Here is a 27,904-nt window from a genome sequence, read left to right as displayed (position 1 = left end):
AAATCAACCACCAAAATAAAGGAGAAAAAAACGTTTATTTCTCCACTTAAAAAATATTTATCCTTTAAAAAAGTATTGTGTTTATTTAACTTCTCTGTTGCAGCGCATTTTGGTAGTTACAGGGCTGTATAATAGAAATTTACACTACAAAATATTTATTTAAGCTCAAATTAGTGAGGTATCAACTCTATCCCGCTTTAAAAAAAAAAAAAGTAAGTAAACTCAATTTAAGGTGAGATTCCCCTCCACTTCTTCCTTGTACAAAAGGTAATACAACAGTACCCTTGCGTTAATTTATTATCAATGTAGCTCTGCTATGGGATGGGGATGTTGTCAGTCGCCCTCTCGCTGCCATTGGCTGAGGGCTGTGCGTCAAAAAAAGTAGCTGGAGACATTTGTTTCCCAGTAAGAAAAAAAAAACCTCCCCACCAGTGTGAGAGACAGAGACAGAGACAGACCTCAGCTCAGTCCTCCGGCTCCCATTGGCTGGCAGTTTGTACAAAATCCAACTCAAACCACTTCACTCAGAACAGACCAACAAATCCTAAGGCGTACATGCAGCCTCCTCCGTCACTCTGACGCCGCCGCACCGCTCCAAACCTCGATGCAAGCGCTCCACTGTCAACTTTTATCGCTATTTTTATTCTGCTATTGAAGAGGCTTTCCTGCTTTTTTTGTTGGCTTTTGTTTTGCCTTTTTTGCGCCATCGGACATCGTAGCCCTGCTGAGTTTTATTTCTCACGGAGGAAACGAACAAGACAAAGAACTTTCCACTCGTCGATATCAGAGTAAGTTCATCATCATCATGATTATTATTATTATCATTATTATTATTATTATTATTATTATTATTATTATTATTAGCCTACTATTACATAAGGCTTCGATGGGGTGGTAGAGTCCAGAAACTCATAAAACTGGCAGCCTATCCGGATCAAACCTCTAATAAATCCATTTTTAACCAGACTGCATCATCATACCTCCTATAAAAACAGGGCAGCATAACCCATGTTACCTGATCTAAACAAACAAACAAAAAGAAAACACATTCTACCACTCAGAGAAATGCCAGTGTGTATGGGCTGATAAGTGTGCATCATGCTGCACCCATGCACGGATACAGTCGAGGGTAAATCCTCTAGTTTATCCATGTTTTTATGTGTGGGACGGAGCACAGAGACACTAAGTGTAAATGTGTGTCTTTGAAACAAACCTGCTCAGGCTGACATGGATCTTCAAGGCGTAAATGTATGGCATCCTACCAAACTGATGTAAGTTACTGGAGATAGGGTTTCTCTTATGGTGGAAAAAACACAAATTAACGCTTTTCTGTCGTTATAATTGCTATTTGTTCATACTGGTTGTTTTTCTGGAGTTTACCACTTCATAATTACTTTATAATTTACCACTACATCACTGACTGCAGCCTATAGTGCAGCCCGAGGACTCCGGGTCTTACTTCGGTGACCTCAAACTCAGGCTTCAGCTAAATTGAATCACAGTTTTTAAAGACATTATATTCATACATACTTGTCCAAAACCTGCATTCGTGCGTGGAGACAATGGGCGATAACTGAGGAGGCGTGTGATGGCACCTTCACTCAATCAGGCTGTCTGGGTGAAGCACATTTAGGCCTGCTGTACCGAAAATGTTTAGGGGCCTTTTCTCTGTGCTGCTCTGCCGCCTCTGCCTCCACAGCCAAACCAACCGCACCTCCCCAAATAAATCAGAGCTCAGTAACCTCACACATGATATTTAATATACATGGTGAGGATATTTTACAATTTCATTATTTCTAGGTTCTAGTGCCGGGTTAAAAAATATATATTTCTGTGTCTGAAATGAAAACCGTGAATTATGGGTTTAGCATTTTAATTTGGCTCATTAAAGGAGAATTTTACCTGGCCTATTTAATTTCCCTACAACAGCCTCACATGTTTTACCTACAAAGTGCTGCTACTGACTAATATCAGAGTGAAAAAATACCAACAAATAACATATGATAATTGATAACAAATGATAATTATACAATTTGTACACGAGGTTTTGAAATAAAGGGGAAGCCGTGCGTGTTTGAGCTGCTGCATTTGTTTTTTTGCAGGAGTCTGAGCAACATTAGACTGGATCGTTACCACATGCGCAGAGTCGGGGCATGCAACTCCAATTAGGTGCCACTCGGATTATCTCGTTAATTCATCAACAAAAAAATTCATAATTAATTCTTGGACAGGGTAATTATTATTGAACGGGTGTGAGCAACTGGTCGACAGAGTCTGTTTTAAGTGTGACAGATTGAGATGAGTGGGGAAAAACCGTTAGATATTGAAAAAAAAAAATGTAACTAATCAAGAGGCACGGAGTCACTGAACTTGAAATGACAGCAATCAACATTTGTACACTTTTTACACACACACACACACACACACACACATACACACACGGATTTTGCGTTTGATGTATATAAATCCATATATATATATATATATATATATATATAGTAAACCAATCATGTATTCAATAAGATACAAGTCTTTCCCCTCGAACTTCTAAGCATCTATAGCTTTTTTAAAAATTAAAAATATATACTTACATATTTCCATTTATGAGGCCCTACAAATTGATGCAAATCTTGTGGCTATTGGAAGCCATTTTTGTGAAGGTTTTCTTCATCACAGAGTAATGGTTCTGTAGATTATATTGAGCATTTTCAATCAGGAATTCGGTAGCCTACAGAGTAAGGGTGTTGGTAATTTATGCTGCCTACAGGACGCGCTTTTATCAAACAGGGTGGGCATGTAATTACACGTCTCCAATAAAATAAAGTTGGTCTTCACGTCCGAGTGAAGCTGCTTTTACATTTAGCCAGCAGAAACCGTGCTGCGGACAAAACGGCGAGAAAGAGAAAATTAAGTGAAATGGCCACTTGACTTCGTTTTTTTTTTTTTTTTTTTTTTTGAAGAGCCCTTTTTCTTTTTTCAGCACATTGTTTGAGAAATTCCTTAATGATTCTGTCTGCTGTGATCCCTGTTTTCATTGAGACTCTACACAGGTTCAAATTTGTGCCTTTTTTTTTTTTTTTTTTTACTTTGTTCTTGACATGCTGCAAATATAGTATGTTGCATTTTTGCCTTGGGGCATGAGCGTGTGTGTGTGTGTGTGTGTGTGTGTGTGTGTGTGTGTGTGTGCGTGTGTGAGACAGAGAGAGAGAGGGAGAGAAAGGGGTGGGGGGCGTTTTGTCGAGATGAGGACAGCTGGAGATGTGCTTTTTGAAGAGCGCCGTGCGTTTTGGAGAGGGTTTATTTCGTTGTAGTTCCCTGTAAACACACCTAATATCGTTTACAAAGGTGCATCGCTGATCGATGTCTTCTTCTGTCATTTTTTGGAACAGGTATCCGGTTAAACACGGACACCACGACGAATATAGGACACCAAGTACATCTGTGGAACTCCATCAAATTTCAAAATTTTCTCCAACTTCAGCCCCCAGACAAATATTAGCATGATGTCGTATCTCAAGCAACCACCTTACACAGTCAATGGACTGAGCTTAACTACTTCCGGAATGGACCTTTTGCATCCATCGGTGGGCTATCCAGGTGGGTTTTAAACTTTTTGAGTGAATGAATGAAGACAAATGACAGAACTTCAATGAGGCCGAATAGTAAAGGCTCAATGGACTGGCAGTGGTGACACTGTGTTTATGCTCTCACAGCAGGGGCGTCAATATCACTGAACCTTTAGGTATGGCAAAGCCACTATCATAATCTGCCTCCAAAATTTCCAAACCTGCTTCGCTGGGGACAAAATGAATTAATGACTGACAAGTGACAAATATTATTTGGCCAGTATAATAAATGATTAGATGTAGCTGACCAGTTTGTTGCACAGACGCAAGGGAGCATTATTCTTGAATGTTTTCCTGTGTGATTTCTTTTGGATATGTCTTCCAAGCAGACAATTTTGGTTATTCTTTCATCTCCGTTAAATGATTTAAAAAAAAAAAAAAAACACAATGTATGCTCACCAGGCTATGAAATGTTCACACCTGATCATACCCAACAAATGCCCATATCTTCACAAGACTCCTGCGTAATTACGCAAACAACAAAAAACATACTTATGTAGGTTACAGAGCTATGTTTTTTCTTTTCTATTGCGCATGTTTTCCCCATATGGACACATAACCAGAATGTACTTTATGTGCTGTTTCCTTACACTTGCAGCGACGCCGCGCAAGCAAAGGCGAGAAAGGACTACTTTTACGCGCGCCCAGCTCGACGTTTTGGAGGCGTTGTTCGCCAAAACTCGGTATCCGGACATATTCATGCGCGAAGAGGTGGCGCTGAAAATCAACCTCCCTGAGTCCCGTGTACAGGTGAGTTCACCACAGCAAGGTGTCTTAATGTTGCTGAGCGTGTGACATGGTTGTAATTATTTTATACGTGAAAATGCTTCCATCACGTAATAGTATTTGAGAACCAGGTGAAATGGAACTATAGGCTACATGTCAAATTAACATAACTGTTTGTCACATTTTTGAACAGATATTGTCTACATTTATAAAATGTAAAATCAGTCTATTTTAACTGAACTTACATGTACATATACATCATCCCATGGTCAAACATGTGAAACTATATATATATATATATATATATATATAGAGAGAGAGAGAGAGAGAGAGAGAGAGAGAGAGAGAGAGATATTAGGCAACATCTGTGCTGCATAAAATGTTCATCTGGACCTGTAACTGAGTCTAGTGGAGAGTAAGCATCTTGTTTCCCTTAAATGAAGTGGAAAAAATCTTCCAGTGGGGTGAGATAAGTCCACTTTCCGATGCAGATTCATGTTTTGAGAAGTTTGACAACATCTTGAGACAAGACAGCTGCTATGATCATAAAACTGTTTCATTCAAGAGAAAAAAAAAAGTCTTGAAACAGCACGAGTTGCACTGACATGATCTCATCCCATTGGCAGACTGTTGAGCTGTTGCAGAGGGGAACTGACTCTATAGCCTATATTGTTCAGAGGGAATGTGAAAATTCTTCAGCTGCGCTGCTCTCTCATTTAAAATATTTAATGCGCATCGTGGGAAAAGTGAAAATATTATGTGATGAGGGAATTTCGACACGATTGTAGTTTTCTAACTGGTACCAATATGTGAATACCCCAGGTCTGGTTTAAGAACCGAAGGGCAAAGTGTCGCCAGCAGCAGCAGCAGCAGCAGAACGGGGGCCAGAATAAGGTGCGACCTGCCAAAAAGAAAAGTTCCCCGACCAGAGAAGTGAGCTCAGAAAGCGGGGCCAGTGGCCAGTTCACACCCCCCACCAGCACCACCACAGTCCCCGCCATCTCAACTAGTACCGCCCCGGTGTCCATCTGGAGCCCCGCGTCCATCTCTCCGCTCTCAGACCCTCTCTCTACCTCTTCCTCCTGCATGCAGAGGTCCTATCCCATGACCTACACCCAAGCCTCGGGGTACAGCCAGGGCTACGCCGGCTCGACGTCCTACTTTAGCGGTATGGACTGCGGGTCTTACCTCACTCCCATGCACCACCAGTTGTCAGGCCCCGGCTCGACTCTCAGTCCGATGAGCACAAACGCGGTCACAAGCCATCTGAACCAGTCCCCGGCGTCCCTGTCCACCCAGGGCTACGGGACGTCCGGCCTGGGCTTCAACTCCACAGCAGACTGCTTGGATTATAAGGACCAAGCGGCTTCGTGGAAGCTGAACTTCAATGCCGATTGCTTGGATTATAAGGATCAAACTTCCTCGTGGAAATTCCAGGTCCTGTGAACAGAGCGAGCATCTGTCAAAAGTGCACAAACAGTGACGATACATCAAACACAGCGCTGCCATCCCTCAATAAAAATACATGCGTAAAAGACTGGTTAATGTGTGCCGTCGTCGGCGAGGCAGGGCTCTCAGTGGCCTCGACTTTTTTGGCATGATGGTGTTTGGTCCCCCTAGAGGAGAGGTTTAATTTATTTTAGCACTGGCAAAGAGATTTTTCCGTTTCATTCACAGGTTGTAGCCCCTCATCTATGTCTGTCAGTGTGTGCCTCTATGCGTAAACACCTGTTGGTTAATCTGAGGACACCTCAGAGCGGACTCTTAATGAAAAGTAGATCAAAGCCACGGAACTAATGTTTATCCAAGAACAAAACTGCTAGAGAAGCCAATCTTTTGGTTAAGTGCTTGGGATGGACAGACCTCCTTTAAGCTTCTTACACAACTTTGCCGACCTGCTGGCAGAGAGACACGTGATGAGGATGGTGTGTGGACATGGATGCACTACTTTATTTAAGAAAAAGTGTTTATAAGGAATCAATATGTAGTTTCTAAGAGACAATCAGTGTGTGTCTTATATAAATGGTACATATGTGTTTTTTATCTGTGCTAGCCTTCGAAACTGTGATCTGTTGTATTGTATGCAATTTGTGAGCCCCCCTCGCATCAGACTCTCTGCTGTGATTTTAATAGATTTCTAACTTTTTTGAACAACAAAAGATGCTAATGGTAAAAATGATTAGCATTACAAAGAGAGACAAGACGTTCCAAGCACATGGTAGTTATAATCAAGGGTTAGCCATACTGGAAAAGACTCTCGGCTGCTGAGAGCTCCACACTTGCTCCCCTCCATTGATCTCAACACACGGTGATTATGGATCCTCTCTGGCTCCAAAGATGGTGTGACCCCACCGCTGAAAAGACATGAATAAAGGTCCTGTGAGCTTACCGCACTCATTCATCAAGAAACTAAATCTGTGTGTGAGTGAGTGTGTATGTGTGAACGTGCTGGGGGGGAGAAATTGGAAAATGAACAAAGTGACAGAACGGCAATATGGATGCTGGACACATTTCTCACCCACAGTCCAAATTCACCCATAATGTCGAGGCAAAAACAAGTGAATACGGTAAACCACTAGTGCAACCCGCTACTTGTTATTTTAGAAAAGGAAATGAAAGAATAAAATTATTCTATGAAGGTGAAATATAAATTAGTAACGAAATCATTAGCTTCCTTTTTAAAAAATGAAATAGAAATGCAAACCAATAGGATAATATGATATGACACAATATTTTTTAGGGGGAATTTGAAGCCAATAGCACAAAAAAGTAAAGAAAAAAATCCCGTGTTTTTCATAATGACTAGAAGAATTTTTAAAACGTTAAAGTGAGCAGTTTTGCACTTTGATTGTTAACTGTGAGTTAATTAGGCCAATTATTATCGTTTTGGTTAATAATGATACCAGCACCTCAATGGCGACTCCACTCTGTTTTCCTGCACCATCAGTTATTTCACCAGGCGTTTGAGATTATCACGTATAAAAACTTTAATTTACAAATCAAACTTTATATAATATTTTTTCTTGTAATTCGTTTTTAGAGCCTAATCTATCCAAGTCTGTTTTGCCAATAGTCCTTATATATATATATATATATATATATATATATATATATATATATATATATATATATACAGGAAGCAGAGGGAAGCCTAAATCCAAATAAATTAAGAGAAATATCAGGCCTTTTCAGGGAAAAAGGGGGGATAAATTAACGCTTTTCTCAAAACTTATTTTTGTTGGTATCGGTGGCTGGCTGCCATGATGATCATCGACAGGGGAGGTCATTTTATCCACCTTTTTATTTGCCACTACACATTACTGGCTATTCCCAAACGGTGGAATTAACTTTTTTCTTCTTCGTTTCCGGTAGTTCAGTTTAAATAGTTTCAACAAAAGAGTGTGCGTTTTGAGAAAGCAGCGTTTAATCCCAGACTCCAAGAGATGTTAATCCCAATATTTTACCGGCGGGGGTTTCTTTGGGGCGCAGGGCAGCAGTGGTCCCATTCAAACCTCACCGCATGGATTTACAGGCTATAGATCCCCCAACTATGCACCGCGAGAAATCAATATACAGGCCTGTTTCATTTGAAAAATAAAAACAAAACAAAAACAAAAGTCTAAACATCCATTATTAGGTCAATGAATTGATTAAACTATTCAAAAAATGAAACAAAAAAATCAATGGCAAGTCCCCCCTCGCGATGAAAATATTATACAAATTGTTTAATAATTCTTCAGGGTAAATACCAAAGAAAAGCCATAATGCTCCAGTGAAGCCTTGGAAAATTCAACCAGGCATGAAAGGCCGCAGCTGAGTCGCTACTGAGACATGAAGTTCTTTTATAATGTAATATTGTGAAAATATTAATTAGTGGATAGTGATTTTGTTTTGATCAGAGGTGTAGCAGTGCAGGCGATCATTTCTGTAAACATGAGTCTGGGCCTAAATTAAAAAAATATATATATATATGAGGCTGTATATATATAAGACCCTGGCCTCGGAGGGATGTCTGGTAGGAAACTCGGCAGAGTTATTCATGAATCTGAGCCTAGAGAAAACTCACTATATATTCCTATAATATTACATGGACTTCTAATGTGTCTGTGGAAGTGAGTTTATAGTGGCCTTGTCTGTATTTATGGATTTCTGTTTTTATCTAATTTGGCATCACTATCGGGTTTGTCGTGACAAACCCTTTTCACCTATGGCAGCTAAATGAGTTTATAGCCCTTTGTTTTGTTGTGAAATTTGTTCAGAAACTTGCTAAAATGGTATTTTGGGATTATTTTGCGCAACGGGAATTATTCCGTCCTATTGACTCCACTGAAACGCAATGGAAAGGTTATAGCCAGCAGAGAGGAGTGGGAGGAGGAAGGAGTTAAGGCTGCTTTCAAGGAGGGTTTATTTTTCATTTCTGCAACATTATTGTCAAGTTGACTACAAGAGACAATAAAGTCAGCCCGGCAATGGGATCTGTAATGAGTCGACATGGCTCTGCAGTGGGCTAATTGTTAGAAGTCCAACATTCAATTAGCATCCTTGACATTGCCAATAATCTCTCTTTCATTGGACTCTCCACTAAAGGAGCACACTAATTAAAAGCGTTGCTTGAAATAATCGAAGCGTTAAAGAGAAGAGAGAAGAGCGACTTTGATTCCACTCCTGCGTGGTCAGAAAATAGGTGTGTGTGTGTGTGTGTGTGTGTGTGTGTGTGTGTGTGTGTGTGTGTGTGTGTGTGTGTGTGTGTGTGTGTGTGTGCACGCGCGCGTCCCTCTGTGCGTCTGTTTCAGGAGGCTGGATTTTGAAAGACCTTATTACACAACAGCTCATATCCATAACCTACATTTAACCTACATTTACTTACATTTATATATGCTTGTATTTTATAATATATTGTGGTGCGGGAATACTCAAGAGGCTGTAAAGTATCTTGCATTAAGGCCAAGTATACCAGCGATGCAGGACACTGTGAAATAATAATAATAAAAGAGGGGGGGTGCAACTATATGGCGATAAACAATGAAACAATTGAACTTGGAAACAATAGCTTAAGCTGACAGGAACCTGAATATTCATGAGATGCGTCTCCACTCAATGTCAACAACTCTCCATCCAGACTGCTGAAAAAAAAAGAAAGAAAAAAGAAAAGGGAAAAAAAAAACTGTTTCAGACTGCAGGGTCACTTTCCAACGCCTGCTTTAGAGAGTGTCCTGTATATTCTGAATGCCTGGCAAAGTTTTGCTGTCATTAAAACGAGAGAGAAGCAAGTTGAATCAGCAGCATCTCCACCATAAGACTTTATCATCTCGATCTGATTAAACGGGGTTGTTCAAACGGCGCTCACGCTCGATAATGATTCCTAGACAACCACAAAGAAAAATAACTCTACCGTACTATTTTAGAGGGATAAACATACACATCACAGCAAAACTACGGGTCCCTATAGGGATATTATAGTGACACCAAACAAACCATGAAGTTCAATAGTGTGACATGCTGCACCACACACACACACTCTAAGTCCTCACAGGAATATTACATCTATCACTTTGTTGTCTCAGGTTGAACCTCTGGTCTAAACAATATCCTGTTACACTGCTGGTTAATGTAACCCTGGAGTCTGGTGTCATCAAAGTGCACAAGTCAACAGCAGGATTAGATACAGGCCTACATCACGCCTTCGCAATGATCTACCTCATATATAAAACGAGTTTTAATCAAGACCCGAGCGGTGCTGAGGAGCATATGGGGCCGACAGACGCTGCATTAATCCCTCTTGGTTTTTTGTCTAACAACAGGCGATAAAGCAGCCCTTGTCTTGTCGCCGTCCAGTCAGTCACAAACACCGTCCATCCTCCGCAAGCACCGGCGGATAAACTAAGTTGGGGAAACTCTTAGGCAAAGTAAATGACTTCAGAGGCTGCAGCAAGAGCGAGGAGCGGTGCAGTCTTGGCATTAAGCTCATGAAAATTATGCGAGAACAGGTTGATGAAACGACAGTATTTATAATGTTGCCTGTATCACCCAGAAACTCCCTATAATACAATTATAGTGATAATGACAGCAGGGTTGTAAAGCCTACAGTTTTATCCAAAACAAAAAAAGTTAACCCAGTTAACTTATACAATCAGTCTTTCCTTGGTGAATTTAGTGGAACGTAAACTTTGTTCTTTGCACTGAACATGTTGGGAATATCAAAAGTGAGTGAGAGAGAGAGAGAGAGAGAGAGAGAGAGAGAGAGAGAGAGAGAGAGATTATAAAACCTGCCCAGGAATGTGGGGATGGCTCCCAATTTAATTATTTAATTTATTATTTAGGCTTAAATTAGCACGTTGAGGATTTTGTTGTATTTGGATCTCACTACATGATGCCCTGGTAGGCTGCTTGATATGCATGGATCTATAGCTATAGACATTATTGTCTTAACAATAAAAATAAAAGCAATAATAGCTTAGTAATGCTGTGGGAGAACGTGGCAACAATAACATCATCATCAGCAACACCAATAATAATAACAACAACAGCAACTAAATAATAATGATAATAATAATAATATTAATATATATTTTAAGTTAATCCAACAGTATCCCCTAGAATGTGCTTATCCAGGCTCAGTAGACATTTTCTCAAATTATTTAAGTTTGTGACATCGTCAATGAATTTGATAATCTTGTCAAAGATTAAATTAAAAGGGTTTTGTATAGCCTACATAATAACAGATTTAGATGTTTTAAAAATGAAGTCTAAAGAGATTTGAAGTAAGCGCAGTAAAAAGCATGTTATTTTAATTTCTCAGACTGCTCACACAAATCCATGGATTTACAGAGATGCAAAACTGATAATGATACAAGCAGTTTGCGAGCTGGAGGTCTGATAAAGTGAAGGGCCACACATTCATTCTGTAACAGCAGCCACGGCATAGAGTTTAGGCTAACCCCCCTGAATTTTGGTTCTAACCAAAATATTTCACTGCTCCATTTAAAGCCAGAAGTGACCTATGACCTGCCATATGTCTACTGTGGTTATACACCTTTTTCATTATGATTTACATGGGAAAAACACATCACACCAAGGCAATTTTTCATTCTGCTGCGACTGTAAGGGACTGAGTTGTTTTTTTTTTTTTCCACACAGGATCCCCTGGCCTGTTACAGAGAGCTCTCTGAAAAACAGCTCCACCAAATATGCCTAAACACTTGGCTTATAATGCTCATAAGCCCTCATAGGACACAGAGGGCTTATCAGTTCATTAGCCACTTGATGGCCTATTTTAAGTTATAGTAAGTGGGAGGAGGGGAATGGATGAGGACATGACCATCCATTACACAGACATATTTTGTTAAGCTATTCAAAGGGGTGGGAAAAAAAAATCAAACCCATAAGAAGATTACCAGATCTCAGCATATGTTAAAAAAAATCACGTTATTACTATGCTTATGTGTCAAGTTAATACCTAGTTAGTTAAAGCTCACCTAGTTAGCACTAAACAGGCTGTCCATTTAAAAGGGAATTTCGCTCAGTCTAAGAAGTCACATATGTTGCTCGGATGGCCAAGAGCAATCCAATCAGGATAAATCAACATGATCAACAATATCCCAAAGCTACAAACTAGAAAGCTGTAATCTGTGGCTGCCACACCAGTGCATTGTGGGTTACTGCTGGGCCCAGCTCCTCGGTCAAGAAGGAGACTGATTTTGTGGTTTATAAAACAAAATAATCATTTATTTGGAATAGTGATTCGATTACATTAAAGCCCAACATTGCTCAAAAAATAAGAGATAAAGTCACAGTAATATATTCATTATCAATATAACATAACAATGGCTATGGCTATGGGATGGTGAATTTATATTTGATAATGTTTATTAATACAGACCAAACAGTCCTCATGCACAATAACAACATATTTAAATGATGAAAATCCATGGTTTTCCACTTTCAGCTTGCAGGTCTTTAAAACTCCTTGGATTAAGTGGATGGGCTATATATTCCACAATATTCCTGGACCATTAATAAAAATCTCCTTAGGAGACAAATGGAAATATTTTTATGGTGGATTACACATAGGGCTAATGGTGATGGCCTACATGCAGTGGCATGGTGAAGAGTAAAGTGCTCAAATATGAAGCTATAATCGCCCAATCAACAAATATTTCCATAACTGACGTCACAACTGAAGCTACAAAGTCCCAGAGCTCAAAAGGACGTTTTAGCCTCTGGCCACTGCATGCTGAATATGGCTTTGGAGAGCAAAGGTCAGATTGTCATTATTGTTCTCTTGGTTTCCTTCATACAGCACTGAGGACCATGGTTTAAGAAAACATTTTAGCATTATGCAATCAGTACTAAAATATGCTGTCCTTCCTGAAAAAAAAAAAAAAAAAAAAAAATTAGTAAGCATAGGTAAGCCTACACTTCTTCAACAAGTGTATGTGAAGCAAACAACAATTATCTCAGGAGGGGCCTGGCAACATCACATTACCAGTTGAACATGCAGCTTGTTTAATCTGAATGCCTTTCAATGGGATTTATGCTGTGTAATGGATTCTGCTCCACAGTGCTTCGGAAAAGTGTGGAACAAACAGACGACTTTATGACTGACAAAATATATGCAAGATCTCAGCTAGTCAAAAACCGTTCTCTATGCACCACTACACCCTTTCTCAACTTGTTAGTTTCCCCCATACAGAGAAAAAAAGCCATACTTCCTGCTGAAGTGGCGCTTTACAACTTGAAATATGCTTGCGTGGCTAAGTCCATGCAGTACATCAGGGCCTGGTCGCCCATGTGTTCCACTCCAAGCCAGAGCACTGGGTGCAACCTAATCCCCACCTGAAATCCCTCTGAGATGTCTTCAGATACAGCAGGCTCAAGTCTCTACATGGAAGAAACCTACACACATTTTACTACGAACATGAACAATAATTGCCATGCAAAAGTTTATTTTAGCCTGACTAAAACTATGAAAAATGTCAACAATAACTGACATTTGACATAGCATATAAGCCACAAGATAATCAAAATCCATATTTAATTGGCCCTTAAATACATCTTTTGATCACAAATAGCCTACAGATTTAATGGCTTCATGGTGGAGGGAGCCAATTTCACCCCATTCTCCCAGTATTCTCATAATTGATCAAAAACGAGCTATATCTGAAAAGAGAAAAGAGCAACAAACTATTAGTATTAATTTCCTATTAATACTTTGCCCCGTGAAGTTATCAGTGTCAATGAATTAACTTATAAAAGCCAAGCCTTTTCTGAAAATAATTCACCATTACCAATAACTTAATACAGTAGGGTAATACAGTAGTTCCTACATATCATATGAATTTGTAATTATCACCATTCAACATTTGTTTGGGTTATATTAGGAATGTAGCTTGGTTCTGTGTATCTAAACCACATAAGGCCATAACTACTTGTGAAAGATGCATTTCTCTCCCCCTAACTGAGCCCATGAGAGTCCTCATTATGACAATTAAGCAGGTGCATGTGATGAGGCCTCACTGATAATTTACACCTTTCCAACAAACACTCTATCTCTTAATCTCCTGCAAACAAGATTCTCTGGTGAGACAGTAGACCTATACCAGGAACCAAAAATTAATTAGCTGCAACCAACAGATTATAGCTCAGAGACCCCCTCAGATGGACAGCAGTTAGACTACTATGCAGAGAGGGAGTGCAGGCAAATCAGCCCCGAGGCAGAATCTCCTCTTTGCTTATTTCAATATTTCATTGAGTGTTATACATCAATGAACTGTTTCAGGTTGTCATCGGGCAGAAGCTAAGCCTTTCGAATTCATGGCCCGCAAGTGTGTGCCCTCATCCAACGTGCCTGGAATACATGAAAGCAGGCATCTTTATCACAGAAGTTCTGAACATACTTTAACTTCTAGAAACACTGCATCTGGAGGACTCAGCCACTTTCCACCAGCAGCACAGCCATTTAAATTTGGTCACAGAGAAATATATTGAAATTAAATGTCCAAGAGGAGTTGCTGAGAGGATATTTTTTATCTCGCTGATTGCAGTGATGGTCCTGAAATGAATGAATGAATCTGTATCTGCAGCCTGTCTCTATATTCAGAGGACTTTGGCTAATTTAATTATTATTATTTTAAGGACTGGGAGCTGCAGCTGTCCCACCGTGCTCACCTCCAGTATGAGACTGGATGAAACTGAATTAAGATTGTCGACACTCCTCCTGTGCTCCTCTCACAATGATCCACAACCAGAGAGGCATCTTAAGTCACTCTAGTCCAAACTTTCAGAGTCAGAGTACAATAATGGACCTCATAAAATCTCACTGTAAAACATTTTGGTGTTTCTGTAGTGGTGTGAGGTGAGGTTAAAGGTGCACTTTTAGTCTTTTTTCCACACATTTAATGTTATCTAATATAACTTCTGAGCAGTGATCACCATCTCCCGCACTTCCTTCTTCACTGGTATGGTTTTAATCCCGGATGAAAAGGCTGTCAACTATAACCACTATGAATGTGAAAAAGCCATTGGCCTCAAAAGCACGAGAAGACCGTGGCACCTGGCTGTCACCAGATATGAACCTAGTTGAGTATTTGATGAAAATTATGGAAGAGCATGTGAGACGGCACATTTCCCCGCCATCACAGAAGCACAAATATATGATTAGAACAGCTTGAGTATGTTACAGCATGGAGTCCACTTGTATGAAAGACCCTGTGGAGAGGCAGAGCCATTCCTTTACTCCTGATACTATTGTTTAGCATTAACCTGATCCTCCAAGGCAGTGGTTTTCAAAGTGGGGCCTGGGGACCCTAAGGGGTCCTAGAAAAGCCTCCAAAGGGTCCTAAGCAATCAGGGAATAGGTTAATTCCACTATAATTTCATACACTAGAAACTGCCATGATACAAAATAAATATATGAGTGATTATCTTATCATTATGTTTTAATTTTACCAGTTTTAATGCATTTGTCAGTGTTCAAAAATGACATCAAAACAATTTAATACTCAAAACAAAATATCTTTTCATATCAGGGTTCCTAGGGCAACATCATTTCAAATGGGGATCCATGGCTTAATGAAAGTCAACTTGGGGATCCTGTAAGTCTGAAAGCTCCGATCTCCAGGGGATTGGTGGATCAAAACATGGCAGGAAATGCATCTTTGACTATCAGAAAGGCCCCAGAATATTTTGTAGTATAAAGACTTTGCACTGGTGGTTTTATTTTTGTATCCTTGGGATATCAGGATGGAACATCTCACAAAACTCTGGTATTTCTTTGCTTCGACTGACACATCAAAAGCGATACAATGCTTGAGCGACATGAAAATTCATAGAAAGACAACTTAATAAAAAGACATAAAAAAGACCTCCCTTGAGTTTTATAGCACAAATGTGAGCTTTTGGCTTGAAGACAGAGCCAACCGCATGCACGTGCAAACATAGCAACAGTTGTCTGATGACCAAGTGACGCTCTACGGCCTCAGAGCCAGTACGGCAGTTAGGCAGAGACAAAAAGACTTTCCCATAGTGCAGTCCAAACATTTAATATGGCTCAAGGGGTAAAACTCTCCTCGGAGTGAAATCTTGCAGGGATAGTCAAATCTCACTCTTATACAGCTAATTTGACAGTTTCAAAATCCTTCTAGCCCTCTCTGATCAATTTTACCTCTCTTAATCCCCCTCGCCCCCTCCACCTGTTAGTCTGGGTTTGCATGCCTGCCTCCCTCTCTCCTAAGAGCATATGGAGCGGTGGCTGACCCAGGGAGTCGTTGAGTACGGGGACAGATGTAGCCTCTTCTCTCCCCTCCCAGCAGAGCCCCTCCCCCTCACCCCACCCGCCGCCACCCGCCTTTCCCTCCGATCCACCTGTTTGGGTCACAGACCAGGGGATGAGTAGCTGTGCGCGTGCCACACCAGCGGCTTGGCCATCGCTTTATTATCCCACCCAAGACAAAAGGGTATTTAGGGAGGCCGGCTGCCTGCCCAAGGGGAACACAATGCCATGAGGCTGGCAGGCCTGTGGCCTCAGGGTCCACAATCACGTGCCCACTTATGTGAATGAGCGTCAGGGGGCATCTGGTGTGAGTGTGTGTGTGTGTGAGTGTGTGTGTGTGTGTGTGTGTGTGCGTGTGTCTAACCTGAGGTATTATGCCATTCTGTGCACAGAAAAGAGGGCAAGAGACAAAGAATATGGTGTGTGTGTGTGTGTGTGTGTGTGTGTGTGTGTGTGGTGGGGGGAAGGGGTGGGGTGCTCAAAAACAATTGTATCTATTATAATTAAATGAGGTCTACACTTGGATGCATTCTGGTCTAACTATTAATAGGTCAACTTCTACTGCCTATAAAATTGGAGTATTTGAACACTGTTTGATATAATATAATGTAATAGCCAGTGATTATATATATTGGAGGAAAATAAAACCTCAGGTTCTTCAGCACCCCCTAGTAAAATCTAGACAATACCCAGGGTATTTTCTTTCCCAAATATCTATCCTCTTCCTGATTGGTGGCTGCTCCATTCCTTTTTTTTTTTTTTTTTTTTTTTTAGAAAACAGTACAGTGTATATATATAAAGTATTACAAAGTATGTTATATGCCAACTGCCTGCGTAATTGTCATTAAAAACAATTACCTACTTGACATTTTGCAATTTCAGTCCAAATCAAAATAACCAAATGTACTATTATACAATTATTCAGTCCTAATAATTTTGCGACCGCATCTCTTGGTTAAGCACCTGCTACGATCAATGCTCACTCAGATCCTTTCACAGATCAATAAAACTGATTAAGTCAAACGAGCAGTAATTGGGTACTCCAATCAGGCCGAGGAGACCCCCGGTGACTGCTGCTGTGTGATTTATGAACTCCGGTGGAGAGCGGCGTTTTGACATGGCAAGGTTATTGGGGTCAGGTCACCAGGATCTCTAGGTTACCAAGGTCAGGTCAAGTCGAGTCTGTGCAGGCTGTGAGGATTGTAACCCCAGGGTCAGCGGGGAAAATGAAGCGACATGGCACACAAGTCAAACTCCTCAAGGGAGCACATATAGGATATTTCCAAATAACATTCTAACATTCTATTAACTGTGCCAATAACAGGGACAGGAACTGAACTGACGATGATGCCTCGCAAAAACGTCCTCTACAATGTCAAATCAACCTCTAACCTGATTACAACACTGCTCACGATGACCACAGGGACTAGGAAAATATGGGACTGTGAATAGAGAAGGTGGACAAAAGCACATAAACACCTAATAAATGACTTTCTCATAACACTGCCATACAAATTATGAAGTGCACTTAGTGGGCTGTTGGTTATTTCTTTCAGTTTTTTGATGGATGCAGAAGGGATGGGAATCACTCCTGAAGTTGTTTAGGAGTGGCCAACCTAATCTTGGAATATGGAAGATAAGGAATATGAGGGAACTGTATTTGCTCCCATAATTTTTGGTCATTAAATAACCATGCAGAGCAATAACTATGACTAATATCTCCCACGAAAAGGTTGCCAATATTATTATACATCCACCACAACAGTTATCAACAGACATAATCGGTTGAAGGCGTCCTTTGGCTTTCTGCAAACCTGTCGAGAGGTAAGAAAAATGGCAACAGATGATTCAGACCAGATTACTTTCCTTCCTTTGCTCAGGGGTCCAGATTTTATGCTTGTTACTCCAAGTTATGCATCTTTGTGTGCGTTAGCCTTGGTTACAAATGGTTTCCAAATGGCAGCTCTGCAATAAAACACCAGCTGTGTGAGGCTGCAGTTTTGTGTTCAGCGGCTATCATGTTAAATGTCAGTTTCTCCCTGTTGATAAACTGTTTGCCAATAAAGTTTGCCTGTCTTTGGCATGCTGTATATTTTATTTTGAATAATTTATAATATATAATTACATTTATACTATGAAATTTATATAATTTCCAGATCCTTTCCTTGTCCCATATTGAATAATTTTGTAAATTTGGTTGAAAACTTAATTAGAATAAGCCTATTTAGCCTCTTTGCCATTCAACTGAATGTGGCTTGTCCATGTACCTGCCTTTGTATTTTTTATGTACTTACATCAAATGTGGTGTTACTTATATTTTGTCCATCCCCTATGGTCTGCTGTGTGTGTGTGTGTGTGTGTGTGTGTGTGTGTGTGTGTGTGTGTTTGAGAGTGAGTTTTTGTTTAGTCTAGACAATGTTACATCATTCTGGCAGGGCTGTTTGTATGTTATTGTGTCTATTGTGGCTTACTACAGCGTGTCATGCTCTCTGGACAGGCACGGTTACACATGGCTTGTGCCGCCCTGACCTACAACTCCCCCTCTTGTTTGTCAGCCGTTGTTTGGCCTACTTTCATAAAGACAAACACAGCCATTTGTTTTGTTTTGCATTTCCATGAAAGTGGAATAAACAAATGGCAAGTGGTGGCGGGGTGAGGGGGGCAGCCGAGGGGTCGGGAATTACTGAGCTGAACAACCTCTGAACAATACTAAAAAAAAATAACTCCTGAAAAATAATAACACAAGCAATAATCCCAAAAAATAAATAGATAAATAAATAAAACACGCAAAAAAAGCTGCCCAAAAAGAAGAGAATTAAAGTCAAACTAGTCCAAGCCCGTGTAGTCTCACGAGACACTCTTTTTGATAGAAATACTACATATTCACTCGCCCAACATATTGTAACTATCAACAGAAAAAAATATTAATTTAAAATGTTGCTTTTCAGCTCAGTAGGGTTCCCCCGACCTTCTGGATACCAACAGACCTGCAGGCCACAGGGCCAACAAACTCAAACTGAACCAGCCGGTAAGCTTGGACCGACCCCTCCCTCCTCTCCTCTCTCACTCTGTGGACAGTACGGATGCTACAGTTTGCTAATGAATGTGCTCCACAGCTCTTAAAGAGTCCTTAATTAGTGGCACACTGACAGAGGCCAGCCCAGCACTGGGAGGGGCACTCTGAGGAAGAGGGGAGGACGGGGGGAGGGGGTCCTGGGGAGAGGAAAAAGCAACAGTCTACTGTGGGCTGCACTTTAAAAGAAAATTTAAATCGTCACCCATGTGCTTCATCCACCAAACCTAACCAATTCGCAATTCTCATCCAACAATGTTATTCATTTAAAAAAAAAAAAAAAATCAATGCTTTAGACACAAGGAACTTGATCAAACAAAATTGATTATGTCCTCGAAAGCATGTGACATGGATAGCGCTCCAAGGCCAGGCAATGGACTGTGGCGAACACATGTGATTGAAAAGCTTTAAATGGGTGTCAAACAAGCGGGGACATAATGTTTGACTTAAATTATCAGCAGTCCCACAGGACGCTTCTGGGACCGCTCCCCTGAGCCAGGGGTGTGTGTGGAATACAAACAGGGGATCACCGGTGACCAGTGGGTCAGTGCTGGGAGAGGGACGGGTGCTGGTGGCTCCTGTGGGACTTGGTGACATTCCTGCAGCGGGCTCCTTAATTTGCTGGACATGACCCCCCCTTGGCAGGTGCTAACAGGAGAGAGACACACTTCCAGCCTACAGCCACGGTTGTTTTGATTGTGTGTGTCGGGGGGGTTGTGGGGGATGGGGTGTTGACGGGGAACATAGAGTCCCAGATGGGTTAATGGGGAGTTTAGCATCAGGATTACAATACAGCAGTGTGGCTTCGGATTGAGCAATGATTACCCCAAGCTCACACTGTCTATCCCCTTCGCCCCCCCACCCCTCCACACCACCGCTGGTCCGATGAGGGAGGGTGTGTTCAGGCCAACAGTCAGTTTTTTAAGCAGAGACCATGCGAGACACACTGCACACCACCCTTCAGCCATGCTTCCTCAGCCCCCCTGCTCCTCTCCCGTTAGCTGCACGCAGCTCTCCTCCATCCTTCCCCCTACTCCATCACCTCCCTCCATCAGGGCCACTCAGGGTGCTAGACTAATCTGTTTGTCAAACGTGTGTCTTGCCTCTGCCCCCCCCCTCCCTCCCCCAGCTCCCAGCGCCTGGCCATCACAGGCCCAGCTCCAGCCCCGCCAGCCCAGCGAGATTGAAATGTTAAGGGCAGGGACGACAGCTCCACTAATTAAATTCCCCAGGTTAATCCCTGCCGATCCCCTCATCACACTCTCCAACCAGGCCCTGCAAGGAGAGAGGGGCAGACACGGAGAATAACAAACAATAAACATTCAACACTAACAACAGGCACAAAAAAAAAAAAAAAAAAAATCAGCGCAAAAAGGCTGAAAGTGAAAATGAAAAGATTGAATCGGCCGGCGCGGTGATTTGAACAAGCAGGTATCTTCACAAACAAGCATTTGCACAAAGCAGGATACACACCTGCATTTGTAAGACACACTAACATGACCAGACATGAGGATGTGACTGTATCCTAATCTATGATGAATGTTCACACTATGGCTTACTTATGGAGCGCCTGAAAACATGTCTGACTCATATAATAAAAAAAGATGTCACTGATTTAAAGCATTTGGTTGGATTAGACTCGTTGCACCGTGTTGACAATCTCTGGTCTATGTTCCCCCCGCATTCCCAGTGCCGTGTGGTGGGACTGTTCACTAACACTGGCCTTGGACCTGTCATCATCTCAGCATGTACCGTGGCCTTTTGTCTGACCCTGTGCCACTGTACCACAGAGGACAGCTGACATGCTGACCGAGACCGGCAAACTATGTGACCCTTTAACCATCACAAGGGGTGTTAAATTACACTCTCGCCCAAAATGAGACAAGTCCCGTTATCAGAAGTACAAAGGTGCAAAGTGATTTTCAAACAGGCTTTGCTTGGGACACTGTTTTCACATTAGAATGGACCAACACACACTATAAACAAAGCAGTACAATCATACTGAAAAATGCAACATAAATGGTGTACTTGGCTTGAAGGTGGCAACTGATATCAAAGAGTTTTTGTGTCTTTCTATATGACAACATATATAACTCATTTATACCTGCCATGCATAAAAACTGCAAAAACAGGCAGGGGGAATGAATTATTTTCTATGTACTAGCCACAAGGTTTGTACATTTAATCTAAGTTGCAATGGATTTACAACAGATACATCACCAGTGAATAGTAAAAGTAAAAAAAAAGGAAACAATTGTTGTCAGAATTTATCTTGGGCAAGGAATGGAAGTGGGTGTAGGAAAGTAGATTTAAAAGAAAATGAATAAAGCAGGTGCTTTTGTATCTGGTGGGTGTGGTGTCGGAGAAGACGTGGGTGTATTACACAGTGTGGGCGTGCTGCGTCACAGACACCATGCGCCTGCGTTGTGGCTTCGCTCAGAGGTGTAATGCCTGATTAGGGGATTACAGGAAAGTGCTTCTTTGCAGTTCTGTGAGAAACAATTATTAACATGTTGGTGTCTCTAATCCTGGATAAACACAGCTTTTCAAGAACAACAGCAAGTCTTTCTTCCCCCCCTTTTTTTTAAAAAATCCGTGTTTAAACCCCGTAGTCACTTGAACTCCAAAGCCTAACTAATACCAGCGGAGGAGACAGGCCAGTCGTGTGGAACACTGTCATTACAGAGGTTGTGCTCTTGGTGGAAGACATTGCCGGCCTGGCCAGCAGGCCTTCACATCAGAGGGGAAATCCAAATTTAGCTTGGGGAGAGAAAGGCATTGTGCTGAGCATTGCTTGTTGAAAGGGCATTAGACTGAACATGTTCACAGCCTGTAATCTTTTATTTGTTTGTACACTTGTCTCATGTAATCTGCTTTCTAGTAATACAGAGAAGATTTCCTAAGTCATGCTGGGGAACCCGTGGATAACAGATCCAGGTGGGGTAATACCACAATATGATTTGCTGCAGGTTAGTGCTGTGCACCACCCAGAAAAGACTTTTAACATGTTCACACTATTCTCATTTATCCATCTCATTCTCATGAGAGAATTTATGACTAATTCTCAAGATAAACTGAAACAGCGCAAGGCAACAGGTTGGAGGCAGTGACTAGGAGGACCTTCCGTCCTGCAACAATAAGCATCAACCCTGCTGAAGTTTCTTTGGGTGAGACACTGAATCCCTGGCAGCCTCAGGGAGTTGACCCCGACCTGTGGAAGAGGGCAAGCAAATGGATGAACTCCTCTTTCCCAGATCAGTACAAATAAATGTATAGGTTCCTAAAGTCATTCATTAAATTTGAAATGCTGTGTTAAGTGCCAGTTGTGTGTGTGTGCAAAAGTCAGGCAGGAAGCAATCAACACAGTGCTGAATCCTGAGCCAGCATGTTCTGTCCACACACACACACACACACACACACACACACACATACATACACACACACATACACACACTTCATCATTTCAGTGTTGCCTGTGGCTCTGAACTATAGCACTTCAAAACAACCTGTAAGTTTCCTAGTTTGCCAATACTGTTGAAGCTGCTGACTGGCCACACTGTCCACTAGCCGGCACTTTGAAGAGCACCTCATCTCAGTCGTATGTCCTGCCACTTTGTCGCATGGTCCTGAGAAGAAACGATCATACACTCACTGACAGGCTCGCTCTGGGAAATATATGCCACATCTAGTATACCAATTCATATCAATATCAATGTAGACAACGACAATCCTCAGGAAAAGGGCATGCTTTAATTGATGTAGCTGCAAATACATTAATGTCAAATGCAGACAGCTGGGTAGACTCCACATGGAAATTACTGTGATTATGTCAGTGCACTTTGATCGACCGCTGACCAGGTGGAGAGGCATACCGGTGAGTTTCAACCCCCTAGTTCCCACAGCAGGGGGAGAAGGATGGTGAATGTGGTCCTTAGGGTGCTGGCGCTGCTGTGCTATGTTAGGGGTGTGTTGTGCCCATCTGGCAGGGCAGGGTTTAGCCCTAATCCCAGAGGCCCTCGGCGGGGGATCCCCAGACTGTTGATCACTGCCCCCCGCTGGCTCCTCGACACTCCAGGCCTCCTTGACACTCAAACACAAACCGCTGGACCAGGAAAACAAGTTCAGAGAAAATTCATACAACAAAGAGGACCAGGATGCTCGACTGGTATATGAGACCTTTATATTCCACAAATATACACAAATAGTGTGTTATCTTTCTAGGTATATGTCAATATTGGGTGAATAGTTTTGATATGTCCTGCCGAGACATACAGGCTTAGTTAACAGCTGCAACACACAAATACACAAATGCAGGCGCTATGATAAACAAAAAAGAAATATGACCCCAACCAACGGGAAAATACAGAGGGGGAAAACACATCCACACGCATGCAGAGGGCGCAGAGACTTGTTTTTGTGAGGCAATATGCAGTAACACATTTATCACACACACAAGTAGAGACCGAGTAAATATACACACACATAATTACAAAAACATAGACAGATAGGCAAACACACAAAGACACCCAGAAGCAGTCACCCAGCCATACACACCACACACCTAACCACTGATAATCCCCTAGACACAGGAACACACACACACAAACACACGCACATACACACACACACACACACACACACACAGCATCATTATGTTTATCACTGTGAACCAGCCCACCGACACCCATCACTCTAATTCCATTTGTCTGTTTAGATTCGTTTTGCTTTAATCCTCCCTTGTTTGTGCACATCTGCAAGCACTGCAATAGTACAGACGCAGAGAGAGAAAGGGAAAGAGAGGGAGAGAGACAGACAGAGAAAGAAAGAGAGGAAGAGAGCAAGAGAGGGAGAGAGAGAGAGAGAGAGGGAGAGAGAGAGAGACAGAGAGAGAGAGAGCTTACAGGGCACACTCTCCCTCCTGACTTCCTGGTCCCTGTACCCAGGGCATCGGTAGAAGGGGCAGACAGGCGTATCTCCTAGCCCAGGGAGAAGCTCCCTGTCCCAGCCACGGAGCCGCCGCCAGGCCCGCAGGCCCCTGTAATCACTGCAAACAGTCAAACACCCAGTCACACAGGCTCATACACCAACACAACATTACAGGCTTTTTACACAGTATTACACCACATCTTATTATCCCATTCAAGTCCCTCTATTAGCTCAATTGGATGGTGGGATTTTCATTTGTAAATTGGGGGATTTTAGATTAGCTTGTCTGTCAGCGATGAAATGCCCCCTGAGACTATGAATTATGTGACCAATCACATATGAATCAATGCTTATGCATGCTGTAGTGCATGAATGGATAGTGTCAGTGAGAGGAAATCGAACAACTTTAATCTACATTGTGGATTTATACATTGCAGGTGTGATTATAAATGGAGGCATTGTAGCTTTTTGATGGTGATGGTCAAAGATTAAGCGGGCCACAGTTCTTGACTTCACTCAGTAAAGGGTAAAATCATGGTGGGAGCAACAGCTCGAACGTGCTGACATAACATGAATGACACTATTTCCTTATACTTGACAATAAGTGCTGTTAGTTTTTTTATATAGCAAATAATATTCAGGTCTAATAACAAATTATTGAAGAGATAAATATTAGCGGCTATACACACCTTGCAGCAACATTATGCAGAATTGAAGCCGGTCGGTGGAAAGGAGGCGAATGAATTACCCCTCTTCCTCCCCGGGCCTTCCATTCAGACACGGAGTGAGAGAGAGAGAGAGAGAGAGAGAGGAGAGAGAGGAAAAGAGGCACCCCAAGCTAGTCGAGAGACGCGGCAAATTATGAAAATGCCTCTCTGTGTCCTAAATGGAGGCCGAGCTCTTTAATGTGGCACAAAATTAGAACCTGGGGGAGGAAGTGTGGCCCGCTTGATTGGCGAAACCCCTCCTGGCCCACTACCCTCCTTCCCTCCTCCCTCTCCCCCCTCTCAAAGCACACAGAGATATTATCCTGTGCCTGGTGGCGCTCTCTTGTATTGGGGAAACTGAAGGACCCCAGAGAGAGCCCAGGGGCGTCCATAAAGGTGCCTAATTTGTCAGTTTACTCCTCAATTATTTAAATAGATCTAAGAAGGGAGCGGAGAATGGGGCTTTTTCTGCCTCTCCGCAGTCAAAGCAGAGAGAGACCTTTCTCCACGGTAGCCATTTTCAATTATGCTCTGCACTGCTGTCTTTGATATACAGAAGTGCTGTAGTAGAGAGGGGCTGTATCAAATAAACAAATGTGTGTACACAAGATAACAACAGGGACTTGGGGATAATATTCAGTTTGCTGTGAAAAACTCAAAGTTATTTCACATCCGCAAATTGATAGATTAAAATAAACTTTATGAGCACATCCACGTAACCAGAACACTTTCAAACATTTACATACATGCCAGTGCCCACACACACACACATACGGATTCATTCACACACCTATCAGTGAGGACTGAGGTGAGAGGTTTGTACACAGAGTGAGGACCCTTTGTCCACTCATCCCCTGTGGTCCTCCATCCGTCCATACTGTCAGGGAAAATCTCCTCTCCCTCCCCAACTACAGCTCCTGTCCTATCAGCCCCCCACACCCAACTGGGCTACCAGTACACACAGCCTGGCAATGCCAGCTCTCAGCCAGACAGACCACTGGAGGTATGTGGGGCCTGGGGCCAGAGATTACTAAGCGGTTGAAGATTGATCCTGGAAATGGAGATGTTGCATTCCCCAACCCCCCAACCTCTAATCCCTCACATATCTGCCTCTATTGTTGGGTTTGTTTTATTAGAGGGGTGAGGTTGTAGAGGATGAGGAGGATGAGGATGCTGAGAAGGTAGAGGGGGTCCACACCGGGTCCTAAGGTGACTTTATCTCCACCAGGCGTCTGGCGGAGGCAGGTAAAGCGTCCTCTCTATGTCTGAATGCTTTGCTGCAGACCCCTGTTGAGAAGGACTCTCATCTGTGCAACAACAATCCCTTTCAATAAGCCCTATATCAGCAGCAATGCCAGCACTGGGTCCAGTGGCAATACAATAGGCCGGGTACATCTACACAAAGACACAAGCAACAAGACAATGGCATAGTCCATTAAATACAGGAAAGACACTTGCAAGCACAGAAAACGCATTGTGCATTTCAGCACAATGGGAGCAAAGCAAACCAGAGCAAACATTAACACAATGGAGAACACTACAAACACCTGTACAAATACAACTCAGTAAACCTGCAAACACACCGTACCTGCTCTGCACATATACAAACACTGGCTACCACACACTGAGAGAAACATACATGTCAAAGATAACGACAAACTAAAACCTGAGACGAGTCATGTCAACACAGACTGACGTTAGGAGCCTAAACCTACCCAGTACACATCGGCGGCTTCATCGGAAAACATCCTCCAGTTAACCTAAATAACAATGCTAATTTGTGAAGGTGGTAAACTCAAAAATATTAGGTTACAGTATGCGAAGACGTTTCTCAGCTAAGGCTCCTGAGTGTTGGGACTCCACTGTTATCTAGAAGGTTGCAGACAACCGACAACAGTTGCAATGTTAGATAAACCTGCAACTTAGTACGTAAGAATAACAACAATCCTGTGCTAAAAATATGTGTGGAGTTAGGTAGCGGGCAGTGGCAACGTTCACAAAGATGGGTGGCACCTCGTAAACATCCTTGAAACAGGTTTCTCATGCTTAGGAAACGGATCTGCAGGCAAAGTTTTCAGAGTGTAAGATTCTGCAAAATCTGTGGCCAGCTCAGTATATCATGCCTCTCACACCCTCTATTCTCTTCCCAAACACTAACCAACACACCCCACCCCTCCGCCTCCCTCCACTCCAAGCTTCCATCCAGCCAGAGAGAGGAGAGGAGATAGGCCCAGTTGCTAAAGCTGTCTTTTCAGCCCCTGCTCCCGCTCGGTCTATCTGAGATACACAGCAAGCGGAGGTGTCGCTTTTCCGCTGGCATTTCGGACAGTATCTACTTATAGACGGGAGAAAAAGAGAAAAGAAAAACAGAAGGGGTATTATCAGGGAGGGATGAGAGCAGCAAAGGCATTTTGTCTTTTTATTCCCCTCCTAAGCCCTGGGCTTTGCTCCCAATCCGATTGGTCGATACGGCCAGGGATGTAAATGAAATGCAAAGAGGAATAAGGCTGGCTTCCCATCTCCAGTGTGTGCCCCCCTAAGTCCCCCTCCCCTCTCTCTCTCTCTCTCTCTCTCCCTCTGTCTCGCTCTCTGGCTGTTTATGGTGTTGTGTTTCTGTCTCCCATTCACAGACTTGCTGCTCTCCCTGTTCCTGTCTCACCCTCTCTCTGCCTCTTTCCCCCCCTCTCCCTCCATCCCCCCCCCCCTCTCCCTGGCTGGGCTCACAGCTCTTATCTCCTCAGACGCCCCACATTCCAGCGTTGCCGTGGCTCCCTGCCTGCATCCCTGGTCACGGCGATTCCATGGGTTCCCACAATCCTCGGCAGCTTGCTGATTTAGGGTGGGCAACTGACTCTCAGAGACAGGGGAGAGGAGAGGAACAGCGGGGCTGGGGGAAGACAGGGTAAGAGAGGGATGAGAGAGAGGGAGGGTGGGAGGCAAGAGAGAGATGACAAAGGGGAGGACAGGGAGAAAGTAAAGTGGAAAAGACAGAGGGCATGAGACGAGAGAAGGCAAATGACACTGTGATGTAACCGCAAAAATACTCTAATATGAAGATCTAACTTAAGATAAACAA

At 42.5% G+C, this 27,904-nt stretch overlaps 2 protein-coding genes across 2 annotated transcripts in view; both read left to right on the top strand.

Moving 5' to 3' along the window:
* Positions 1 to 27,904, top strand: part of LOC115354312 (inositol-tetrakisphosphate 1-kinase-like) — a 578,973-nt gene that overhangs the window by 12,138 nt on the left and 538,931 nt on the right. The window lies entirely within an intron of this gene.
* Positions 567 to 6,731, top strand: otx2b (orthodenticle homeobox 2b). The gene is made up of 4 exons (XM_030044662.1): positions 567 to 788; positions 3,390 to 3,597; positions 4,225 to 4,376; positions 5,175 to 6,731. Exons 2-4 carry the CDS (start codon positions 3,501 to 3,503, stop codon positions 5,796 to 5,798), a joined length of 873 nt encoding a protein of 290 aa, XP_029900522.1. The 5' UTR covers positions 567 to 788; positions 3,390 to 3,500; the 3' UTR covers positions 5,799 to 6,731.

Source organism: Myripristis murdjan, chromosome 22, assembly GCF_902150065.1.
Source record: "Myripristis murdjan chromosome 22, fMyrMur1.1, whole genome shotgun sequence".
NCBI classification, from domain to species: Eukaryota; Metazoa; Chordata; class Actinopteri; order Holocentriformes; family Holocentridae; genus Myripristis; species Myripristis murdjan.
The sequence above is the reverse complement of the archived record's forward strand: the minus strand, read 5'-3'. Positions and strand labels throughout refer to the sequence as shown.

Coding starts and splice junctions, on each gene's coding strand:
- otx2b (XM_030044662.1), top strand. CDS start 3,501: ATGATGTCGTATCTCAAGCAACCACCTTACACAGTCAATGGACTGAGC. Junction 3,598..4,224: donor TCCATCGGTGGGCTATCCAG/GTGGGTTTTAAA, acceptor TTACACTTGCAG/CGACGCCGCGCAAGCAAAGG. Junction 4,377..5,174: donor TCCCTGAGTCCCGTGTACAG/GTGAGTTCACCA, acceptor TGAATACCCCAG/GTCTGGTTTAAGAACCGAAG.